The 26,225-nt window shown below is 36.8% G+C and overlaps 1 protein-coding gene across 3 annotated transcripts in view; it reads left to right on the forward strand.

Moving 5' to 3' along the window:
• The window catches only part of LOC126820416 (inactive tyrosine-protein kinase 7), a 173,296-nt gene that overhangs the window by 142,206 nt on the left and 4,865 nt on the right, over positions 1-26,225 (forward strand). Inside the window, exons 8-16 of one of the 3 annotated variants that reach the window (XM_050548341.1) lie at positions 7,069-7,235; positions 14,948-15,087; positions 17,551-17,698; positions 18,664-18,936; positions 19,346-19,497; positions 22,006-22,126; positions 22,942-23,115; positions 23,975-24,319; positions 24,541-24,773. In XM_050548341.1, coding sequence (XP_050404298.1) covers positions 7,069-7,235; positions 14,948-15,087; positions 17,551-17,698; positions 18,664-18,936; positions 19,346-19,497; positions 22,006-22,126; positions 22,942-23,115; positions 23,975-24,319; positions 24,541-24,773 — 1,753 coding nt within the window. The remainder of the gene's footprint in view (positions 1-7,068; positions 7,236-14,947; positions 15,088-17,550; positions 17,699-18,663; positions 18,937-19,345; positions 19,498-22,005; positions 22,127-22,941; positions 23,116-23,974; positions 24,320-24,540; positions 24,774-26,225) is intronic. The other 2 variants (XM_050548342.1, XM_050548343.1) reach the window with 2 other exon arrangements.

Below are 26,225 nucleotides of genomic sequence, written 5' to 3' on the forward strand. Positions count from 1 at the left end.
TTCACACTAGGGTCGCTGCTCTGCGTCAACATTTCTTTCTTTTATACTTCCTTCCTTTATTTTTCTTCTGTTTCTGATTTTGAATAATATTTAAATGTTTCTGATGAATAACATGTAGGGGGTGACAGATGGATCAGCTGCAAAGATCAAGGCTCTTCCATTCCCACCCCCACCCTTATTTTCATTACAGTTATGTAACTCTAAGAGTATGTTTATTCTTTCTAGGGGGGTGGATGGCCAAATGGTTAGCACATGCACGTTATATTATAAGGTCTGTCATTGAGTCAACTGGCGGGGTTTCGATTCCCCGGTTGTATGTGACAAGTAGTAGGGTTGCCTATCCAACCTTGTCGTTATTCTCTCCGGGCCCCGAAATGACCTAGTTTGTGTCGAGTTGACGTTAAACCCCATCTCTCTCTCTCTCTCTCTCTCTCTCTCTCTCTCTCTCTCTTATTCTTTCTAGATCACCTAATATCACTTCTCATTTTTCTCTAGATTTTGATGGTGGTCATACACAAGGCAGGGTATGCTTACTCCTCCTAGAACCCTTGATATCACTTCTTGCCTGTTGTGCTTTGTAATTGAAATAATATTTTAAACATGCTTGCATTTGAAAGAACCCTTGACCGTTGGAATTCAAAATAAAGTTGCCGGAAATGTTACTGGGGGTGGGGGGGTGCAGGTCAATGAATGTGGTTAACATGTGTGAGTTGAATCAGAAGGTCCATCATTGTGTCAAGTGGTGTGGTTTTGATTCCCTGCTTGTACTTGATGACGAGTAGGATTGCCTGTCCTACAACGTAGGTTTTCTCTGGGTCCTCGGTTTCCTCCCACTGCTAAAGCCGCATACGCCCAAGTGAAGTATTGAAATAAAATTGAACCATGTTAGTCCCAAAATGACCTAGTTTGTGTCGAGTGGATGATCAACCCCATTTCTCTTCCTCCCTTCTTCACCCAGAAGCGTAAAACAACTCTTGACAGTTTGAATTCAAAGATGTGTTACCGGAAACACCACTGTGCAGATCAAATTCTCCGCCCTAGGATCACAAAATAATCAGTAAATTGATTTGAAAATGACCAAGCACTGTGTTAATGGGGATGAGGGTTAAAATCATTTCCAAACTGTCTTCATTTGCTCGGTTTGAGCCAGAGCCTCGTCTAAGGATTTGGTGGCAATGTCGAGCGATGCCCGACCCGCGAGCGAGCCCTCCCCCAGAACATTTTGAAAATTGACTCCCTTAGACTCGATTTCTGAGCACTTAAAAAATAGTTTCGGAGATTTGATACACTATTAGTTTTGGCATCTTGTTAAACCATGGATTGATTAATACCCTGTAAAATCGAGATCAAAACACTGCTGCGACTGACCCGCAGACAGAAATATACCCATGAAACAATCAGAAAGACGATTTTGTAAACCTACGCACCATGATATAGTATTGGCACATGGGAAAAACCTTGTCAGCGATTTTCAAAACGTATGTATGTTGCCGCCCGTCTTCACTTTTTGGGCTCAGTAGGCGGCACAGTTTGGCCATTGCGCGGCGGCGGCACCGCCTAGTCACCATGTTAAACAAGGCTCTGGTTTGAGCGGAAAAGTAGAACGTTAAATCCTATTTCATCATCCTTACCTCCTTATCTCAAAATGTGTTATAATAAACTGAAGATTTTGTTTAAAAATAAAGGTCTTGAGTATTAAATTTTGAGGAATTTTAATGGAATTTATCCAAAAACAAATATAACATCTGTTAGATTTAAACAACACATTTACTAATTTCTAATCTAAATTTTATTTTTAAGGCAGATACGTTCACCATTGATGATAGTTTATAAACCATGTTTAAAAATTCCATGCGGAAGTGTGCAATAGGTTAATGGGGATATTTAACCGAAAATTTTGACTTGATAATTTGCCGATGTTTTGTGTGAGATGTTTCGTGTTTATGATATGAGATATGTAGTTATCATGTCGCAGTAATTCACAAATTAACACTTTTTTCAGGAATACCAAAAAAAACAAACTAGCTACAGGTGTTTTATATGAATGTTGTTTTGTTTTTTTCTGGGACTTCAAGTTTTCAAATCAATTTTATCTTTTGTTCTTTAGGAATCTAAGTAAATAATTGTTAAACCATGTTTTATTTAAAAAATCTCAAAACTTTGAACTCAAAACGTTTTTCAGATGATGCAAGCTAGTATCTTTTGTTTTTAAATTAGATTTTGTTTTTTTAGGAATCACAATTTTAAGAAGTGTTCACGAAAAACAAACATTCAAATGCAGGTGGCTTTATTCCATTTTTTTGATTTTAAAACAAAACTCTAACGAAAGGCCACATTGCGATTGTTTGATTCTGTAATATTGATCATGAATCCTATTTCCAGTGGCATGCAAGGAGGGTGGTGGGGAACTAGGGTATACATTTCAGGCGCGGAGGAGCATTCAATCAAAAAATTAAATTAAATTAAGTTTTTTTTTTTTAAATTACCGCTGTTGTACAAGCTGTCTTACTGAATTTATTTACTTGATCTGTTTAGAAATATTTAAACAGTTATCTTTTCTTATAGTCCAAGGCCCTTAACTTGATTGAGTCTTTGGTGTTGGTGGGGGGGGGGGGGTATACATTCAAGGAGTTGGCCCCGGGCATCACTATAGCTCTTTATGCCAATGAATATTTCAATGTTTTACTTTGAACTCCGCAGATTGAAATTAGAATTTCTATTAATGAAAGTTCAAAAAGCAAACTATAAATGAAAGTTCATAAACGAAAGTAAATTATTACAAATGAAAGTAAATTATTACAAACTTTAATGAAAGTAAATTATTACAAATTTTAATGACAGTAAATTATTACAAATTTTAATGAAAGTAAATTATTACAAATGAAAGTTCCAGAAACTGACTATAGATGAAAGTTCCAGAAACTGACTATAGATGAAAGTTCCAGAAACTTACTATAGATGAAAGTTCTAGAAACTTACTATAAACGAAAGTTAAAAAAAACTTACTATAAATGAAAGTTAAAAAAAACTTACTATAAATGAAAGTAAAAAAATTGACATACTATGAAAGTTCAAAAACTTACTATAAATGAAAGTTCACAAATAAAAGTAAATTATAACAAATGAAAGTTGAAAATGATAGAAATGAATCTCCATATTTTTTTCTTTCCGTTATTAGCAATGCTCCCTTTTGTGGTAAGAATTCATTTTAAAATCAAAATGTACTAAACAAATAACTGATGTTTATATTCTCCACTTTCCATTCACAAGTCAGGTGTTTCACAATCTCTAAGTGAGAAATTTTATTCAACATCCTTTTAATAAACTCTTTTATCATTTTGTCAGGATTTTAAAAAATGTTTTAAGATAACACAGTACACCTAAGGTGATGGTTGAAAAGCTATTGCTATATTAAAGCTGTTGAATGTCTTTTGAGGGATTTTGAAATGAAGTGAAATGGGGCTTAACATCATTTTTCTGTCGCAATCAAGCTATTAAAGTTGGGCATACACCATGCTCTGTTCTGCAATTAGGGGAATTTTGCCTGGGCAGCAGCGTTTTCCAATTCCGATTTATGATCTTTTACATCTATGCTAGTGGAAGCTTGGATTTTCGTACCATGTAAATGACTGTTTTCTGTTTCTTGCCAGACCTTCCGTCCTACATCATTGATAAGGGAAATGATGTCGAAGGATCTTAAAACCCCTTGCAAACTATAGTATTCTAAAAGTATGGTTTGATTCCTATAATATATACAGAAGTACTATCCACTGCGGAAGATATACAGGATTTAGTCAAAACAAACCAGCGCCACCTAAGATTTTTGCAGAAACCTTTAATCCGATTTTGATCCCTGCGTTGGCTGAGAAAGTGCATCAGGATTTTCCGGCGTGGTTCCCCTTTGTCAGTGGTGCAGGACAGGGGGCTGGCAAGGGACAATGTATAGTCATTCAGATGGGACAAAAAAATGGGCCCCCGAGTACACATGGGCGTGCATGTAAAAGATCCCATAACAGTTGGAATTCGATATAAGAGTAGGCTGTCGCACCACTGTCCAGGCAAAATTTCCCTCATGGCACCCTGTATGTCATAGGCCTGTCTTCAGTAGGCCTGTCTTCAGTAGCCCAGTCGGAGCAGAACATTAGGCCGTTGAACCCAAATTGATTTCATTTAATCCGATTCAATCCAAAACCACAATAGCTACAATTGATATTTTGTTAAATTGTTATTAAATGTTAAATTATAAATTTGAGTACATTTTAGCTTGGATTAAGCCACGAAAAAATAGATTTTAACTGCAAAAATGCAAATGGATGCACAGAGGCTTGAAATTTTCACTTCTTTACATAACGCCATCAAGTCTTACTTTCAACCCTTTACATTGATTTAAATTTCGTTTACATTAAAAATAAGAAACTTTGGAGGTTGTTTTTGATTAATAAAGGGGATAAACACAGGCTTTGTAATTTTATGTTTTGATACGGTTCCTTCATCCACCCCAAGTCACAACAAAGTTTTATTTACTTTTAAATTTACCTTCGTTATATTCTAAAGATTTGTTTTTGAAGAAAGTTTGAAAGTAAATAAATGTGTGAGATAAAAGCAAAGATTTTTAAATGATTACAAACCGTGTTACTTACTCAGCACATTTTTTGTCTTAAAGTGGTAGGCCTATAGCTGAAAGTGGGAGGCCTATAGCTTAAAGCAGGAAGCCTATAGCTTAAAGTGGTAGGTCTATAGCTTATAGTGGTAGGCCTATAGCATTAAGTGGTAGTAGGCCCATACCATTAAGTTGTTAGCATATAGCTTAAAGCGCAGGAAGCCTATAGCTTAAAGTGGTAGGCCTATAGCTTAAAGTGGTAGGCCTATAGCTTAAAGTGGTAGGCCTGTAGCTTAAAGTAGTAGGCCTATAGCTTAAAGTAGTAGGCCTATAGCTTAAAGTGGTAGGCCTATAGCTTAAAGCAGGAAGCCTATAGCTTAAAGCGGGAGGCCTATAGCTTAAAGTAGTAGGCCTATAGCTTAAAGTGGTAGGCCTATAGCTTACAGTGGTAGGCCTATAGCATTAAGTGTTAGTAGGCCCATACCATTAAGTTGTAAGCCTATAGCTTAAAGCAGGAAGCCTATAGCTTAAAGTGGACTGTCTGCTCCTAGGCATTTGTAACTCTAGCCCATCTATTCTTAGTTGAACCCACCCCTAACCCAACTTATCTAAGGTGCACCAAACCCTAGCCCATCTATTCAGATGCACCGAACCCTTTAACCCATCTGTTTTTAATTGCACCATACCCTATCTTAGGTGCACGCACTCAGCTCTAGGTTATATATACGTAGGTTTTCCGGGCCCCTATCTCATCTATGCTTAGTTGAACTTATAGCCTCCAGCCCATCTATTCTCAGGTGCACCAAACGTTAGATTACCTGTTCAAAAGTTTTCTTATCCCACCTGTCGTTACCCATGTTGGAGCAGAACAGTAGGACACAGGCCCGTAGACTGTGCTGGGTGTCCCCCCCCCCTCCAAAACTTCACTGCCCCTCCGAAGCTAACGAGCTGGCTACGGGCCTGGTAGGACGTTAAACCTCATTTCATTTTATTTTCATTTCTTTATCCCTACCTGTCTTAACTATTTTTATTGAATGAGTGTAGGATAGTTGCCCATCCCTCGTAACATCGAGTTTACAGATTTTAACACAAAATAAACTTGGAAGTAAGAGAAATTCTGTGTTACTTTGTTTTTAGCGTCTGCATCTTTATTACAAAACACACATACACTACAGGGCTAAACGTTTTCGAAACCTATTGATGAAAAATATCAACCTTAATGGATATCTGCGATTCCTTACATATTGGTATGCTTCTACATGTCAAACATCTGCTTCAAGTGCAACTATCGAGACCCGTGCAACATCTGGAAAATATCGTAAAATGACAGGCCGTTTACTAAATGTAAACGTAAATATATATAATATAACAAAACAGGGATTTATTTTACTAAAATAACGGCCTCATAAATCATATTTGCTTGATTTATACATGTTATGGTTTTAAAGATCATAACAATTTTTTTTAATGTAGATTTTTTTCTCACTCCTGATAATAAAATGTAAATGATATATATTATGGTATTAAAATATGTAAACTTGTTGCCCATTTATAAAAATGTCAGGAAAGTAAAATTAAAGATAGTTCAAGGTCGGATTTAGCCAGGTTGAAATCTTTAATTTACGAAGAGTCTGCATGGATAAAAATAAAAGAGCATATTTTTAATCTGATTGAATCAAAACCGGGAGTTATCTACCTTTGATGTTTTGAGTTTGATAGCAAGGAGTGGTGGAAATGAAATGAAATGAAATGAAATGGGGTTTTAACGTCCTACTGTTCTGCTCCTATGCTGGGCTTATGAAGATGGGCATACGCCATACAGTGTGCCATGAGGGAAATTTTGCCCGGGCAGCGGCACTATCGCCTACTCTTATATCGAATTCCAACTGCCAAGGGATCTTTTATGTGCATTTTAATGTATACACGGGACCTCGTTTTTTTGTCTCATCCGAAGGACTAGACAGCTGTCCTTGTGAGGCCCTCCATCCTGCATCACTGACAAGGGGGAACCACGCCGGAAAATCTGGATGAATTTTCTCGGCCAATGCAGGGATCGAACACCCAACCTCCAGGCTAGCGAGCCAGCGTCTTACCCACTAAGCCACGTGATCCCCCAGGAGTGGTGGAAAATTAGATATTACTTGAATAATGCAAATGCCGATCAGTGACTTCAACTGGTGCATATGGTCCTATTCAGAGGTTTGGTACTAATCAGTTGTGTTGGGTATTGCCACTGCAGTCACGATACAATACGTATTGTGGTTCAGGTTCTACTATACCATTCAATTGTGATTAAAACTCACTTTCATCTTGCTGTAAGCCAGAGGTTGAGGTAAAACACTTTCTTTGTCCTCTATTTGAGATGGTTGTGGATAGGGAAGGGCCCCACAAGTGGAATAAAGGACCTCTCTCCCTCTTCATCTAAATCTGTCACTGACACTAATCAATATTTTATTTATTTTTTTCAGGTGGATCGACAGAAATGATCTACAGATAAAAGACACAGGACTCATTCGTACGGAAGGAAACAAAATCATCTTCGAGAATCCACAGGAGATTGATTCGGGGAATTACACACTGGTCGTCAACAATTCTGCTGGGGAGAGAAAGAAGAGTGTCTGGGTGATCGTGTCACGTAAGTCTATCAATGTTTCATTTATTATATTCGTAGAAGTTACACTCAATATACAAAATCACGAGAAATTTTAGGGTCAACACCTAGTTCGAACCCAGTACCTAACCGTGGCTCTTTTGAAGCCCTGGCCCTAAGTTCACAAAGCATTCTCAGACTCAAATTAAGAATTTACTCAACTTTCAATCACTGTTTGTGAAAAATATCTTTGATCTAGAAACACAAAACTTTGCATATAGTTTCTTATTGATGTATTTGATACATAAAAATAACACAAGTTTTATAAAGAGCAATATTTTAGTTGAAATAATGCGGACAATTTTGAGTAAATTTTTAATTTAAGTCCAAGAATGCTTTCTGAACTTGGGGCCAGATGTGGCTAAAAGTCAAGAACCTGCATATACCATTGGGATCATGTTAAAGATCCCCCGACAGTTGGAAATCGGAACAAGGTTAGACAAAAGTAGCGTTGTCTGGTCAAAATTTACCCCAAAGCCCACTCCATGCCAATCTTATTAGCTTTGGTTGGTTCAGAAAAATTGGGCGTTTAATCCATTTTCATTTCATTTCTTTTCCAGCTTTGGAATTTGTAATTTGCATTGACTTTATGTTGATTTTACTTCTTAGAAATATTCTTGGTCTTGCATATAGGTTTTGTCAAAAGAAAATAATTTAACAAAAAATGGAGTTGGTTTTAATGAAGTATAAAAATAACCCATAGACCAATCCATCTACATCCATCTTTGTCTCTCACTTCTGACTTGAGGTTTTCTGTAAAACACACAAAATATCAGCTGGCCTTGTTACCATGAGTCAATTTATATTTTTTAAAAAGTTGAAAGTGGAAGAAATGAAACTTTTATAATCTTAAGAATATAAACCATTATTTACCGTCTACAAGGTAGGTTTTGGCTTCTTATGTATATTAAAGACTTAACAATTGCGTCCTCGAATTAGCAATATGTATTGACTGGCATTGTGCCTGTGGTGGAGTATGCATACTGTTTCTGGAAATAAACTGAATTGATGTGTAATTTCCTACTTTTCTGCACCAACCCAGCCCCGAGTTCAAAAAGCATTCTCTGGCTTAAGTTAAGAATTTATTCAAAATTGCTTGGCTTATTAACTAAAATATAGCCCTTTATAAAACTTTTGTTGTTATAATGTATCAAATACATCAATAAGAAACTATGTGCAAAGTTATGTGTTCTGGATCTCATTGAATAAAAGTTGAGTAAATTCTTAAGTTGAGTTTGAGAATGGTTTGTGAACTTGGGGCCAAGCTATTGAAGAGCGTAAATCTAATCTTCATCACAGATCCTCAGAATTTATGTCCCATCTGAATGACTCAACACCCTTACTGGTCATTTCCTCCATCTTGCACAACTGGCAAGGGGAAATGACACTGAAAAAAATCCTGTAGAAGTTAGTGATCGACCTTGGGACCTGGGGCCTGTTTCACGAAATTTTAACTAAGATAAAATCCAAGTTTTAGTAATTTGATTGGATAATATTAGATTGATTTTAGTGCTTAGTCAATCAAAATTGAAATATCTACTAAAATTTGGATTTTATCTTTAGTTAAAATTTCGAGAAACAGGGCCCAGGTTAGTAAGCCAGTGCCTTATACCAAGTCACTGTGCTTTATAGAACACCTGATACCACTTATTTTTCAGTCGAGAAATTCATACAGCTAACAAGTATGGTTGCCCACCAGGAACTTTATTATCAAAAACTTCGGCTAAAATATTTTAAGAAAGGCCACACCGATTTGATTCTCTGTTTTTGATAGAAAAAAAAGCAGTCACTTGAATCACTTGAAATATGTTTTATATTCTGTAGAATAATGCCCCAATGATAGATGCATGCCCATATTAGGGCTTTATTAGTACTGTCAGGGTGTGGCCACAGACATTAATTTATATTCATGAGACATTAATATTCATTATGTCACAATGTGTAGATCTCCCCCTTTAATTTGATTAAATGAAGTCCTATAACGTCTATAGTTAGACTTAAGAGTGCATTGTGATGATGACACCATTTTAATGAAACTGGAGGTCATCTGACCAACACCTTTCTAAATTGATTCCATCGTCAATCCTCAAGATTAAAATTATTTCATCAAGTGGGAGTTGTTGTTTTTTTTATGCAGGAAAATACTGATTTTTAATTGAGATCTGTGCGTCTGATTGAAGGCTTGTCACCGTGGTAACATGTGTGCAGTCATCATTCTTTTAGTCATTGATCTGTATGTTGTCCATGGTGATATCATCTCATTCTCATCTTAAATCCAAAGAATGCTCAGAATTCTAATTGGAGGTCTTCATTATGTTGTAGAGTTTTTAAAAAAATGGCATTCCAATTCTAGTCGTCTCTGATTAGAATTGGAGCTCAGGTCATGTCATGTCATGTCATGTCAGGCAACTAGACAGAAATGTTCCCCTTGTTGGGTAGTCAAATGGTTTGACGCATGCATGTTAGATCATCAGGTCTGAGGCAAGTGGCGTTGTTTTGATTTCCCGCTTGTAAATGACAAGGAGTAGGATCATCTGTTCAACCTCATGTGTTTTGTCAGCCCCCCCCACCCCCCGGTTTTCTCCCAAGAGACACACCCCTACGTGCATGAAAATTATTGAATTAAAATTGAACGTATGTTAGTCTCGAAATGACCATGTTTGTGTCGAGTTGACATTAAACCACATTTCCCTAACTCTTGCCCCCTCTGCCATGTTCACCACGTTTTTACTAGTGAAGATCTGGAGGCATCTTTACCAATATTGAGATTTCTGTTTGTACAGCAGTCAATGTTATTTAAAGTCGCATTGGTCAGTCAGCTCGCCTTTTCTTTCATCTCGCCTTTCTTTCATCTCTCTTAATGTCCAGATGATTTCTAACCCCAAAGTCAAGTTGAAGACTAGGAGGTTCTGGTTGACCGAGACTACTAACCCCACTGTCAAGTTGAAACTAAAAATAAATTTGGTGTGGACTAAAATGTAAACAGTATTCAATTAAAAATAAACAAATCTTCAGAAATCTTAGTTTTTGAAAAAAATAAACCCTATAAAATTCAAAATGATTAAAATCATCCCTTGCTATTAGTAATTACCTGAATTTTTAAATGAATCCTGAGTTCTTCAGGTCGAATATCAGCCTTTTAATTTAATCATTCCTTTCTGTCTTTTATTTTCTGATTTTTTAATGAACCAAAATATGTAGATCTACTGGCCAGTCCAGCCTCTGCTACTCTTTTAATAGTAAATGCAGGGGGGACTGCAACACACATAATTATACAAAACAAAACTATGCACAAGAGACAATATGTAGAAATCACAAACAAACATACATATCAGATTAAGTGAATGGATCCAGAGGGTTAGCCGTAAGAGTCCACTGCGCTTAAGGGAGTGTTTATTAAATCCTGAGAATTTAAGGTCAGAAATCAGCCTTTTAATGAAATTCATTCCTTTCGTTTTATTTTAACAATTTTAAATTACACCTGAAACAAGTAAATCTGAACACCAACTGTTTTTTTATAAGTACAATTCAATATTTATCGATAACTAACGATACAGATGTTAAAACTATCCACTCCAGTCTAATCACACAGTGTTTTTAAACAGTTTGCACCCCGTACCATCTAAATGAATAGAATCTATGAAAAACTAATTATATTTTGAATCTGGGAAAGTCAAGAAAACCTCATCTCAGGTTGACATGGAGGGGTTTTTGTCAGAGGGGAGGCTAACGGGTTTTACAGACTTTTCGTTTGATTGTATCAGCAGGCTTGAACCTAGTACTGAAGTCAGATACGTTCAACTTTTGGATCGGTTTAGATAAAGTTTGACAGAGAATTATTGTTCGAAAATTATTAATTACAGTCTTATATTTGTTCTGAGCACATAAGATGACTAAGGCCAAAACAAATTTAATATTTATTCCTGTAGGTTCTTCATAAAACAATAAGTGCCTCTCTAGCCTTATGAACATGGAATTTGAACTAAACACTTTTTTGCCTGATTTCTTAATGAATCCTATGAATTTAAGGTCGAAAATCGGCCTTTTGAAAAAATTTGTCTCTTTCTGACAAATGTTCTCTTATGGTTGTGTTTGATAATGATAAGAGAACATTTGTTGAAAAGTCGTGCTATATGTGTCAGTGATTGTTTTCTATATAAATTGTGTTGTGTTTTTTAATGCACTCAATCGCTAAATGCCGCTCGAGGATTATAAACTACAGTACTTGATAGTTTGACATTTTATAATGTCCTAAAAAAAAGGGACAGGATTTAATTTAAACTTTATTTATAAATGGAGAATTGCATTATTCGTAATTTGATATTTGAAACACAATAAAATTGCAATAAATTTCGTTTGAATATCAACAAATATTTCTTGAAGCTGACATTTCCTAATGTGGTAAAAAAGACGAAGGGAGGGGTTAATCATTTTAAACTTTATTATAAATAGAGAATTGTATTCCTAATTTGATATTTATTTATGATAAGGTTTTGTTTTTTGATTTATACATTTAGTGACACTGGTACTGTTAAATATCAGCCATTTGTCTAATTATAGTTATAATCATTCAAGGGGAGATTACTGGGATCAGAGACCTTATTTATCGTCCTGGATTAAAGACTCAAGTTGTGGTACCATGATGTCTAAAACAGATACATATTAAAATATACTTTAATTATCGTGGATCCTAAATACTTGGTCCAATCATAATCGTTGTTGACCTATAAAATGTATATTTGTGACACTAATTGTTCTATTCCTCTGCAATATGACCTTTTTGACTTTGACGAGGGTCGGTAATAATCCCCAGAAAATGTCATTCTATATTCAGTTATCATGTTTCATATTATTCTGTAATCTGTATTTTGATATGGTTATAAGATATTTGACTATGTATAGATTATCCATAAGAATCCAGTATTATGTTTTTGTCCCAGTCTATATAAAGGGTGTGGCTAGACTGGGCATGAAATGATTTTAGTTTTATCGGAATATAATCAACTGGTACCTGACTGCTGGACAAAACGCACACCCTTTCCTGAATATAATCAACTGGTACCTGATAATTTGAACCTTGTGCTGGACAAAAAACACACACACACTCTCACCCCTTCTGTCCCCTCTCTTTCTCTCTCTCTCTTTCTACCTCTTTCCATCTCTCCCTTTTCCTCTTGTCTTTATTCCTCCCACATTCCGCCCGGTTCTGTCTCTCTCTTCCACAATCTGTCTCCTCTCCTCTATCCCCCCTCCCCCCGTCTCTCTCTCGCTGTCCACCATCTTGCTCCTCCATTGTCCCTCTCGTCCCCCTTTCTCCCATGGTCCCTCTCCTCCTTTGTCTCTCTCTCTCTCTCTCTCTCTCTCTCTCTCTTCTCTCTACCTCCTCCCATGGTCCCCCCACTCGCCTCTCAATCTCTCTCTTCTCTCAGAGCTTTATGATAAATTGCTAGCATTTTTAAAAGAGACAAACTTTTATTCAAAATTTTAATTGTATATATTTATCATATATTATGTTTTAAATATTTATATATGTAAAGGTATTGATATATTTATTTTTAATTATATTTTCTGTGATATTTGTTTTTATTTACATATATGAATACATCCCTGTGATATTGTTTTAATTTGTCTCGTTAAATTCACCATATTTTTGGCGCAATATAGCCTGGTTGGAGCTGATGTGCCATTAAACAACATTTCATTTCATTTCATTTCTTCCCATCCATTTCTCCCATCCCTGTCTCTCCCAACCACCTCATCTCCGATCTGTCTCCCTCTGTAAAACTGTAGGCATCAATATATCTCCCACCCCCTGTCTCTCCCCCCCCCCACTCATCACCCTCTGTCTCCCACTGCCTATTTGTAAAGATCAATATATCCCACACGATGTAGATATCAAGCGTTTTGCACCAGTCGATGTTTGTACTATCCATTACTTCATTCTGTTGACTTAACGTTTCACACATTTGATTTATTACACCATCTTTTTATCTTCCCTAAAACCCCCAAAATAAACGACCTTTAATGCTCCAGCTGTGAGGAGGAGATCATATCCCATCCAATTGCCGCAGGCTGAACTCAACAGAGTCTCGCTGGTAATTAACTCAGGTATGACTTTCCCCCTCATTTACACAGTACCGTCAAACGTGTGTAAATGTTGTAGTTATACGAGCACGGAAAACAAATTCAACAAAATAACGTGGAAATTTACATGTCTAATGTACCATGGCGGCCGTCATACGCAAGTGATTTACGAGTCTTTATAATGATTTTAACACATCTTGTACATCTCAACAAAATCCAAACAAAATTTGAAATATTAATATGAGTGTATATTTTGTTTTTGTGGAAGGTAAATTTAGATCTTTGAAAAGTAAACAATTGAAATTAGGTGTCTCGATGTATTTTACCAAGGAAGGGGATGGGAGGTGAGGGTGAATCATCTTCTTATAATTTATATATTTGTGTGTAGTGGTAGATCATTTTAGAACAGATGACAGGGTTATAAATTAATTTAATCAGTTTTTCAAAGTAAACAAAATAACAATAACAAAAATACAAATCCTGCAAAAACACAAAACATGTCATATGAAAATTATTTTAAGCAAAATAAAATATTTGTAACAATTTAATTTAGAATAGAAATTGGTAAAACATGTCCTTACTGTCTGTTGTTCTGACCTTATGGTTGTTTAGTAATAAGCCGGTAGTATTTTCATATTTGTAATAAGTGTGGTATGTGGGTCCATGGTGTATATTGATGTTATACAAGTCCATGGTATATTGGTGTTATTTTTTGTAGTAAGTGTGATATATGGGTATATGGTAAATGAGTATATTGGTCTTATACGACATATGGTATATGGGTATATTACCATGATATTTGTATTAAGCGTGGTATATGGGTCCATGGTAAATGGGTATATTGGTCTTATCAGATATAAGGTATATGGGTATATTACTGTATTTGTAGAAAGTGTGGTATATTGATATTGTTACCAAGATGTACAAAGTGTGGTATACGTCCATGCAATATGGTATTATTACCATAATATTTGTTGTATATGTAGTATACGTCCATGCTATATGGTATTATTACTAGGATATTGGTTGTATGTGTGGTACAGGTTTGTGCTATATGTTGGTATTATTACTAGTATTGGTTGAATGTGAGGTATACGTCCATGTATTCCATGGGATATTCGTGTTATTACTCTGATATTTTTAGTACGTGTGGTATATGGTTATAACATCCATGGTATCCAGTTTTGTAACTATGATATATGCACTTAAGTGTGGTATACGGGTCTGTGGTATATAGGTTTATTGGTATTGTGACCAAGATGAAGTGTGGTGGAAAGGTCCATGATATATGGGTATTATTACCAGGATGTTTGTATTAAATGCGGTATAGGTCCTTGGTATATTTGTGTTATTTCTGCGAGATATATTGTAAGTGTGCTATACGAGTTCATGGTATATGGGTATTATTCCCATGATATTTGTGTTATTTCTGCGATATATGTTGCAAGTGTGGTATACGAGTCCATGGTATATTGTTATTATTACTATTATAAATGATTGACTACAAATCTGTCAATAAAAGAAAAGTGATAATCTAGTGTTCTAAAATGAGATAGCAATTCTTGCCTTGATCAAGACACCATTGATATATTTGTAATGTTTTATATTTTCAGTACCTGCAACGATCAGACGGTCACCACGGTACAAGGAAGTACAGGAAGGCCAGTCCGCGGAGTTTAGTTGTTTGGTTGAAGGTAGTCCGTATCCTGTCATGTCTGTTTATTGGAAGAAAGATATGAACTATATAAGTATGGTGAGTGTATGGGTAGGGAGAGAGGGGGCTCGTTGTTTTGGGACTGTTCTAGGGGTTGCGTGCAGGGAAAGATAGAGGGTTGGTTCTTTTGGGTTGTTTTGATGCTTTCGTTTGGAAGGGTGAGAGGGAGTTTGTTCTTTTGGACTGTTCTAGGGTGAGAGGGAGCTTGTTCTTTTGGACTGTTCTCGGGGTTACATTGGGGGAGAGGGTAAAACATCTGTACTTTAGATCATAAAGTCTGTCATGATTTGATCCCATGCTTAGATTTTCTCAGGTTTTCCCCCACTGCTAAAGACCCTTACATGCATGTGAATTATTGAAATGAGACCGTAAAATATGTTAGCCCCTATAATGACCTAATTTGTGTTGAGTGGATGTTAAACCCCATATCTCTCCCCCTTGTTGCTGCCCAAATAACCCAACTGGTCATTACCAGTCAGAGAGAAAAATTAGGTCTTTTTGGGACTAACATTTGATTAAAAAAAATATTTCAATAATTTGCTTGCACAGAGGGGTCTTTATTAGTCAAGAGGTCACGAAGAAAACACACAAGGTTGAATATGCAACCATACTCCTTGTCACGTAGTGAGAATTGAAAACATGCCACTTGACTCAAATGACAGACCTTATGATCTAAAGCACACACATTAACCCTTTCAATGCTAGACGTAAATCCACTGCCTGTGCTAGACCCTTTTTTGAGGAAAAAAGGGAGGTTGGAACTGAATGCCAAGCAGTACTTATGGAAGCTTTTATGAAAAATCTTTTTGTCTGTTGGGATGGGCATGAGGTTGGGCTAAGAGGAAAAAATAGAATTTTGGAAATTTGCATAATAATGTAGTCACGTGACGTCATGGCGGCCATTTTGGATTTCTCATTTCTCACTAAAGCTAACACAAAAACGAATTTTTCTCCATGAAATACTTAAAAGATATTGTTTTTTTCACTGAATTTTGATAAAGATATATGAAATGAACAAAAATATCAATAGCAGCCATGAGCAATGCTGCCGCGAACACGCGCATCACGTCTCCCGCTGCCATGACCACGTGCGGATTGCAATACCTTGTTTTTACTTTCACTTTCATCCCCAAGTCCCATATCATTATCAATATAGTCAGTCAATAGATCTACACGTTCGGGAATCAGGAATTACCTACGTCTTTTACGATCCAGCAGGCCAGCATTATTATCAACATCAGAATTATTGTCAGAATCTACTGCAGACACAGGGCTATCGTGTTCACATTGGGCTTGTTCATCATGCACGGGAGACATAGCCAGCAATGGGCGGAACGTTGCGCAACAAATCACACACTTCATAATACCAATCACTGTCCTGACTACTATCATTATCAAGTAACTGGAAACGAATTATGTGTATCACCCGCCTCGAAACTGTCCACGTGTTGGTCAGCAAGACGTCATTCACGACTTCGTCGAGAGTGCATCGTCTACGTTGTCACTATGCACTCCGCCATTTTACGGTTTGCCGCTTTGAAACACGTGGAAATATGTTCTAGTGTATAGAAAATACAATAGATGGCACTTGCAGTTACATTACTAATTTTAGCGAGGGCTTTACTGAGTACACGGTAATACCGGGTACGGGCATTTTACCGACATTTTATAATACCCGGTACTACCGGGTATACGCAGTGAAAGGGTTAAACCATTTGGCCAGCCAACCGGACCCACACTACCAGTGAGTCACATGTAAATATGCAGACTAGATTTGTTGTTACACCTCGAGTACAGATGAAAGTGATATATACCTCTCTCAATCCGTTATTTATTTATTCATATTGAAATCTATCTGTTTACACAAGTCAAACCAGACAATGTTTTTGTTGATTTCGCTGTGAATCACATGCAATATTCCATGTTTTTTTTGGTAAGATTATTTATAAAAGAAACAGCTACATATATTATAGATACCATACACCCGGGAGATATCGTTTCAACGTTTCATTGTTTTGTCACGCCCTCTAGTGGTTAAAGGAGAAACATGCAGATATATAGTTTAAGAACTCTTCGAGAGACTCAGTAAATGTCATGCTATCATAGATTTATATGTCAATGATTTTAAGGTCACATTTCACTCACATTTTGTTATCTTCCACTTCAGCTCTGTTTCTTCTTCCCTGCCTCAACTCTCTGTCCTCTTCCCTACCTCAACTCTGTCACCTCTTCCCTGCCTGTGTCCTCTTCCCCGGCAACCAGTGTAATTCCTCCGCCCCACTATCCTCTCCACTCCTCCTCCCCCTCCCACGGTAACTCAACTTTCGTGCCATCATGACACCTTCATTCATTCCACCCCCTCTGTTATCTGCACCTTCCCAATGCTTCATCTCTCTGTGTCTCCCTCTCCATCCACATCAACAACTGTATACCTTAATTCCTTGTCTGTAATTATTATTATTTCATCAATTCATCTAGAAATAAATTAATCTTTCATTACAGAATTCAGCTCGTCATAGTATAGATCCTATGGCTGGTATACTACGTATCAGAGATGTACAGATGTCTGATGCTGGAAATTACGCATGTGTAGCCAATACAACAGGCCATCCTATAGCAGAATCTAACAGAGCATATCTTAAAGTCTTCAGTAAGTGACAGTTATAATAACATCTTCTTTGTTTTGATGTGCTGAATTTTAGTTCTTTAATCCTTTAGCCCTTGGTACAATGCCCTGGTTTGTTGAAAAATATATTAGAGAAAACTGATGTATTTTAGACTGGTATATCCTTGGAAGGCTTGAATCCATCTGAAAATACTGGTCCTTTTACTAATCTGCTTCAAACCACCCAAGTCATGTGTAAATAGCCCTCCACATTGTACGGCTGTGATTCAGAGCACTAGCTGTGAGCGGTCCAATTGCTGAAGTATCAAGGAATTGGACACCATGCATTAGTTAATTGAAACAGTTAAAAATCAGTTTTTTCGGCCAGATGGATGCCATAGTAGCTCAAAGAGTATAACACTGGTTAACTAACCAAAAGGTCCCAGATTCAATCCTGGTGTTGGCTGAGAAACTTCCTCAGGTTTTTACAGTGCATGTGAAAGAACTTTTGAGAGAGAGAAATAGGGTTTAATGTCCACTCGACACAAACTAGGTCATTTTGGGACTAACATATGGTTTAATTTTATTTCAATAAATCGCTTGCGCGTAGGGGTCTTTAGCAGTGGGAGGAAACCGGAGGGCCCGGAGAAAACCCATAAGGTTGGACAGGCGACCCTACTCCTTGTCACGTACAACCAGGGAATCGAAACCCAGCCAGTTGACCCAACAACAGACCATATGATACAGCGTGCATGTCCTAACCATTCTGCGGTCCAACCCCCCTAATTGGACTACAGTTGATATTCGAAACCACACCAGTTGACTCAATGACAGGCCTTATGATACAGTATGCACAGCTAACCATTCGGCCATCCAACCCTCTGAAAGAACCTTTGACAACTGGAATTTAATTATGCATTTGGTGCAGAAGAGATTTTAAACTCTAATTTTATGTCTGTCAGAGAAAAGTTACAAAGCCTTTACAATCTCAATTTGTAATATTTTTTCAGAAACCCTGAAGTTCAACCCTAAACCAAACAGTACATATTATCTGGAATTACATACACAGAATAAAATTGATTGCGCGGCAGAAGCTCAGACACCTCCGACAGTCCATTGGATAAAACATGGAAACACCCAGTTCAAGTTTCCAGATCATATACTGGACGATCAGGGGGTGTTGTATTTTAGCGATGTTTTATTAACGGATGCTGGATATTATTCGTGTGTTGCTACGACCAAACAGGGAGTGATCAACGCCACCATATATGTCAAAATAGTCGGTTAGTTTGAATTGGTCTTTTTCAAAATGAGACATATAGTATCATTGACTAACAACCATAGTGACTAACCAGATTCAGACGTCTGCTAGAAATATATGATTCCAGAGTTATTTATGAAATGTTGCTATGTTTTAAAATTTTAAATTGTATTTCTTATCACAAACCATGTTCATGAGCCCAGTCGGTGCAAAACAGTAGAATGTTAAACTCCATTTTATTTCCGTATCACCAAACACAAGCTAGAATACAAGGAAGAAGATGCAGAATTCGTCACTGTCAGAACAAACTTCCCTCATAACACACTGGTTGTCGTATGAACATCTTGATACGGTCAGAAAAGGAGGATGCTCATCCCCAGTTCATTTCATTTTCCTTTATTACAAAACTCTATTGTTTCATTATTTTACAGAAAGTCCAAAACTTGCCATCCACCCAGAAAATACAACGGCTTACGAAGGTCAACAGTCGTTTTTACATTGTGTTGCTATTGGTGATCCAAAACCCACTGTACACTGGGACAAAAGTGGTAGACCCATACAACCAGACTCACCTAGATATAAGGTAAGCAGATAAACAATTATATTTCCTATCATTTATATTTCTCCTTGGGCTATCATATTTATATTTTCCATCATATATATTTCCCTGTTAGGTATCATTTTTATTCCACTGTTGGGTATCATTTGTATTTCCCTGTGGGATATCATTTATAATTCCCTGTGGGTTATCATTTATATTTCACTGTTGGGTATCATTTCCCTGTGGGGTATTATTTATATTTCACTGTTGGGTATCATTTCTATTTCACTGTTGGGTATCATTTGTATTTCCCTGTGGGATATCATTTATAATTCCCTGTGGGGTATCATTTATATTTCACTGTGGGGTATCATTTATATTGCCCTGTGGGGTATCATTTATATTTCACTGTTGGATATCATTTCTATTTCACTGTTGGGTATCATTTGTATTTCCCTGTGGGATATCATTTATAATTCCCTGTGGGGTATCATTTATATTTCCCTGTGGGGTATCATTTATATTTCACTATTGGATATCATTTATATTTGACTGTCGTATATTTCCTCGTGTTGTATCATTTAAAAATTATCAAATTTGCCCATTTTTGGACATTAAAGATCCTCTTGGAAACCAAGATTTTGTCTGATCAAAATTTCGCTCATGATGATATGCATGGTGTATACCCATCTTCTTGAGCTCTGGTGGTGACAGAGTGTAAGAAACTGTTTAAAGATAAGCCTAGAGGAGGCACATAAACCACTATATATAAAATCTGTTTGGTTTATCTTCTATATATAATTTGTGGAGAGTTTTTACAAAGAGTCCTTTCACCATTACAATAACTCAGATATATAGTGATTTATATCGTTTCATATCATGGAAAGTTATAGAGATTTATACAGTTTTATATATATATACAATCGTATTATAGTGATTTATATTGTTTCATATCTCATATATATTATACAGTTTTACATATCTACAGCCGTATTACAGTGATTTATATTATTTCATAACTGAGATATATTATAGAGATTTATACAGCTGCTGTTTCATATCTCAGATATATTATACAGAGAGAGAGAGAGAGAGAAAGGGAAATGGGGTTTAACATCCACTTGACACAAACCAGGTCATTTTGGGACTAACACATGGTTCAATGTTATTTCAATAATTTGCTTGCGCGTAGGATTCTTTATCAGTGGGAGGAAACTGGAGGAACCGGAGGAAACCCATGATGTTCGACAGCCGACCCTACTCCTTGTCAGGTACAACCAGGGAATCGAAACTTGCCAGTTGACTCAATGACAGACCTTATGATGCAACGCACACGTGCTAACCATTCGGCCATCCACCCCCACCCCAATATATTATAGAGATTGATATAGTTTTATGTATACACCCGTATTATAATGATTTATATTGTTACTGTATCAGATCTTCTTGTATATAGTGATATATATCTACATGTGATTTATATTGTTTATAGTTTTTTATATCCACCTGTTATTTATATAGAACTATTTTAAAGAGAGGGTGCCACAGTGTTCTCACAGTAGGGCACTGGCCTCTTTACTAAAATTTGTCTCAGGTTGGATTCTTGGGTTGGGCCATAAGGATTTTTCAAGTCTAATTGTCGTTTGTTATGGGTGGCGTCTGCAGTAAAAAGTGCTAAGTTATAGTCTGGAACAAAAAAACCAAAAAAACAAGACCTTGGTAGGGTGCGTGGCTGAATGGTTAACATGTGTGTATGTGACAAGGAGTATGGTCACCTGTCCATCTTCATGGGTTTTCCTCAGGTCCTCTGGTTTCTTCCCACTGCTAAAGACTCCTACATGCAAGCGAATTATTGAAAGGAAATTGAATCATAATGTTAGTCCCCAAATGACCTAGTTAAACCCCATTTCTCTCTCTTTCCACCTGTGTACTCATCAGATAAAATCCAATCGTATTTTTGAGATCTAGTAATTTTAAAGATGCATTATGTAAGATTTAGATAAAGAGTTGGCTGTTAAAAAATAGCCGATGAAAAATGGATATATGGAAAATTTCATTTAAATTACTTTTATTTTGAGCCAAGTTATTAAGAATGTTTAAATTTTGTTAAGATAGTCTTGATTATGCCATATTGCTACTAAAATCTTGATTGTCAATCTTTTTTCGTTTGATTAATTAGTGGCGCAAGTGTTCTTATCCATTCAATATCATGGCCATCTGATGATTTAGAGAGTTAATTATGGGCTTGTCATGTGAATAAATGCCTAATTGATACTGACAATAGGGAGATTTGCTCTTGCAAAGTGCATCTTTAAGAAAATGGATTTTTTTATGATTATTTTAACCAGATTGTTACTTGAAATATATGATATACAATCAAATGTGATATACAGTATAACAACATATGTTTTATTTCATGAAGTATTTCATTCATTTTACATAACAACACTTGTCTTTATATATCATATAGATGTTGATACAATTGTTTATAATCTGTTTCAATAAACCACTCAGTTAAAATAAATTATGGTCTATATCTATATATTTCAGCTATTTCCTAATGGTACCTTGCTGATTAAGACGGTACATATGGAAGATAAAGGGAAATATACCTGCTTCGCGAATAACAGTGCAGGCTTTGTTAAATCTGATATATTTATAAAAGTTACTAGTAAGTTTTATCCTTAAAAGATATTTACAGTAAAATCCTTTGCAAAGACATCTGTGTATTACAGGCTGTATCCAACTCGGTATAAATATAAAGACCACCTCACTATTAAGACCAATTTATATGGTGGTTCTATAGAATAGTCTTCTATGAAATTCGGTTCTTGGAAGCTCACTCAGTATTAATTATGACCACTTTACTATTCAGACCAGTTTATATTAGTACTACAACCTGTCTTAATGGAGGGATTTCACTGTACAATAAATCCAACTCAACAGCCATCTCTGAATTACAGGCAGTATCTTGACATATCCCACCTTAGTATAAAGACCACTATTAAGACCAATTTATATGTTCATTCTGAACAATAGTCTTCTATCAAATCTGTATCCTCTGATGCGACCTCAGTATAGAGACCACTCTACTATTCAAACCAATTTATAGCAGTACTGCAACTGTAATAGCATGATTTTACTGTACAATAAATCATAGTTTTGAAATACATTTATAGATTAGTGAATGTCTTTGTCAAACGCTTGGGTTACTGGGAGAGATTTTGTCATTTCGGGACTTTGACTGTAATTTCTACCCAAGGAGCACTGAGTATCTTATTCTGGCACCATTAAGTACAAGAATAATTTCAGCCAATTCCAGGATCAAACAAAGGATCTATTGGTTAGTAAAGTAGAAATACATGTGCAACAAATCCACTGTGTGTTGCTATGGGTCTTTCTGTGGGTGTTGCTATGGGTGTTACTATGGGTACTGGTATAGCAGCAAGAGTAGTTTTAAATCTAACGTATTGTTTTTGTCTACAGGTTATACAGAAAGTGAAGAAGAAGGGTTTAATATGATGAAGACTATAATAATAGCCGTATGTAGCGCTGGAGCATATTTAGCGTTAGTCATTGGTCTGACAGTCTTCTGTAGTTACAGACTATTACAGCAGAGAAGGACAACAAAAGGTCTTAACGAAAGCAGCAGATTTCCAAGTAAGTTCACCACCTGCAATTTTTTAGGATGAGATATTTCATCCCTTGCCTAATCTGCATGTATCTTTTATGTTTGTTACTTTACTCTTTTGTCTACTGTTTTAACTCCCAAAATTCCCTCTCTATTTCCTGTCCTACCCCTTTATTCTCTATTCCCATTGGTCATTGGGAGGGGTCATCCTCCCATGCCAGTTCTGTTTCTGGAGCATCTTATAAATGGTTGTACCCACTTCAACCTGTTATATAGAAATGAGAGATTGTCTATCCCTCTCTATCTTCCAAAATATTATAAGACTGCAGGATCTGGATGACTGAGTCTTCTTGTTATTAAAATTCATTTATTTCATATTTTCCTTATCTCCTACTAATGTTTTGTACATGTCTTCATTGTTATTTGATAGAGATTGTCCTGTTTGGGACTTGGTCCTGCTTGTATAATTCAAGTCCTGATCGTATTTGTCATTGATTGTCCTTGTCCTTCAGGACCTGCTCTTGCTTGCCCTTGGAACCTACTCTTGCTTGCCTTCAGTGCCTTCTCTTGCTTGCATTCAATATCTCCTGATGCTGTCCATTCAGGATATGTTCTTGTTTGTCGTCAGGTCCTGTTGCTGCCCCTTCAGGATCTGATCTTTCTTGCCATCAGGTTCTGTTGCTGCCCCTTCAGGATCTGCTCTTGTTTGCCATTAGGTCCTGCTGCTGCTTGCCTTTACTGTCAAGCCCTACTGTTGTTTGCCTTAAGGATCTGCATGTGCTTTTCAGGATCAAATCATGCATGCTTGTTGGAATGCTTGTGCTTAACAAAGAATGACTAACTTCTTCCTCCTCTTTACAATTTGTGTTTTCTTGTTGTCTTTTCCAGTTAAACCTGAGAATGGTGAAATCCATAACGAACAACACGAGTTATTGATGACAGAACGTGATTCAGCTAATCCTCCTCGTCAAATTAAATCTCCTGTTTTATTGTCTATTCCAGTCAAATCTGAAAACGGGGACATAAATCGTGAACAGCACGAGTTGTTGATGAAAGATCGTGATTCTGGGACTCAGTTTAGAAGTGTTAGCGACAGTGATAATCGTTCGCATATATCTGGAATGAGTTCCCATCCATCCCACTCCTCGCAATCCCAGCAATCTCGTAACAGACGAGGCAGCTTTGAAAGGTTCCATTTTCCACGGCAAGACTTGCAAACTCTGGGAATGTTAGGTGAGTACCAATCACAATCTATGTGAATAAAATTGGTGATTTGTTTGATTGGAATGGGGTTTAGTGTCTTTAGTGGCTGATAAAATTTTGAAATGGAAAGCTTGGGCATAAAATTACATCATTATTTCTTATGTGAATACCTACATGGATTTTCTAGGTGCTTGTGTGTGAATATTTTTCCGAAATTGATGTTTTAATTTGATTATTTTTTTCATCTGTAGGTAAAGGTCAGTTTGGTGATATATTTCTGGCTAAAGCTCGTGGTATTAATATGGTGGAACAGGAGACATTGGTCGTCGTTAAATCTTTACTCAACAAAGAAGATCACGCTTTCTTCGAGTTCCGACAAGAAATGGACATGTATTCTAAACTAGATCATCCCAACATTGTCAAACTGCTCGGAGTCTGTCGTGAAATGGAGCCCCAATTTCTCATAACCGAATACTGTGATTGGGTAAGTAACGAAGGGCGTGTGATTAAACTCCGCGAAAATTTAACAAATAGAGCAGCTTTTTTATATCATCATTTAGAAACATAGGGGGCCATTTAACAAAATGAAATGGGGTTTATCATCCTACTGTTCTGCTCCGATTGGGCTTATGAAGACGGGAATACGCCATACAGTGTGCTGTGAGGGATATTTTGCCCATGCAGTGGCACTATGACCTACTCTTATATCAAAGTAAGACTGCCAAGTGATCTTTTACGTGCACGCCTATGTATACATGGTACCTCTGTTTTTGGTCCCATTTCAATGACTAGACAGCTGTCCTTGTCCGATCCTCAGTCTTGAACCACTGATTGACAAGGGGGAAACCATGTGGGAAAATACTGATGAACTTTCTTGGCTAATGAGGCCATTTAACTCAGGTGGTTGTATTATCTCATCCCCCTTATATAATGAGGTCTGGCATTGAGTCAAATAATTTGGTGTTTATGAACCCTTAAACCTGTGTCGAGGAGAAGGTGTAGGGGCGTCTGCCTTACCAAATGGGTTTTTCATCAGGTCCTTGGGTTTCCTCGCTTTGCACATGTCCAGAAATAATCTAGTTTGTGTAGAGTTAACATTATAAATTTCATTGCCCCAGTGGAATAAAATTTAATTCGAATATCTTTTAAATTTTGTAGAAATTAGCAAAGTGCATGTTTATAAACTTAAACTAGTTTGAAAACTGTCTAATTGTTGCTACCATCTTCGTTCTTCTGTGTTTTGCATGTGCATTGAAATGAAACTATTAGCTAATGTTCACTCCTGCTTTCTTCCCGTCTGCTCTGTTGGCATGTTTCTTTCTGTTTTCACCATTTTAGCCTTCATTAACCAGATGTGACAGCCGTAAATCTCACCTTGTATATACACTTGATTCCGCCATTGTCTTTAAAATTCTTTTCTTTTAAAGTGTAGAATTGTCTTGATTTGTAGACAAAATAAAGTGTTGAATTTGGTTGAAAGGGTTCATGAGGACCTTGGTTTATCATCCCATCCAAAGGAATAGATGTTGTCTGAAGTAGAACATTGTCTTTAGAACTGTTCTCTTTAATAAAAGTGTCAAATTGTCTTGATTTGGGTTAAACTAAAGGCTTCATGATAGAATTCATGTTGACTCCTGGGTGTAATGAAATGAAATTCAGACCACATATGCCAAGCTTATGCTGTGAGGGAATTCCGTGGCTAAGTGGGTAGGACGCTGGCTCGCTAGCCTGGCGGTCGAGTTTTCGATCCCTGCATTGACCGAGAAAGTTCCTCCAGATTTTCGGGCGTGATTCACCCTTGTCAGTGATGCAGGAGGTTCCGTGTACACATAGGCGTGCTCGTAAAAGATCCCTTGACAGTTGGAATTCGATATAAGAGTAGGCCATAGTGCCACTGTCTGGGCAAAATTCCCCTCATTGTAGACTGTATGGCGTA

The sequence above is a fragment of the Patella vulgata genome, chromosome 5, assembly GCF_932274485.2.
Source record: "Patella vulgata chromosome 5, xgPatVulg1.2, whole genome shotgun sequence".
NCBI classification, from domain to species: Eukaryota; Metazoa; Mollusca; class Gastropoda; family Patellidae; genus Patella; species Patella vulgata.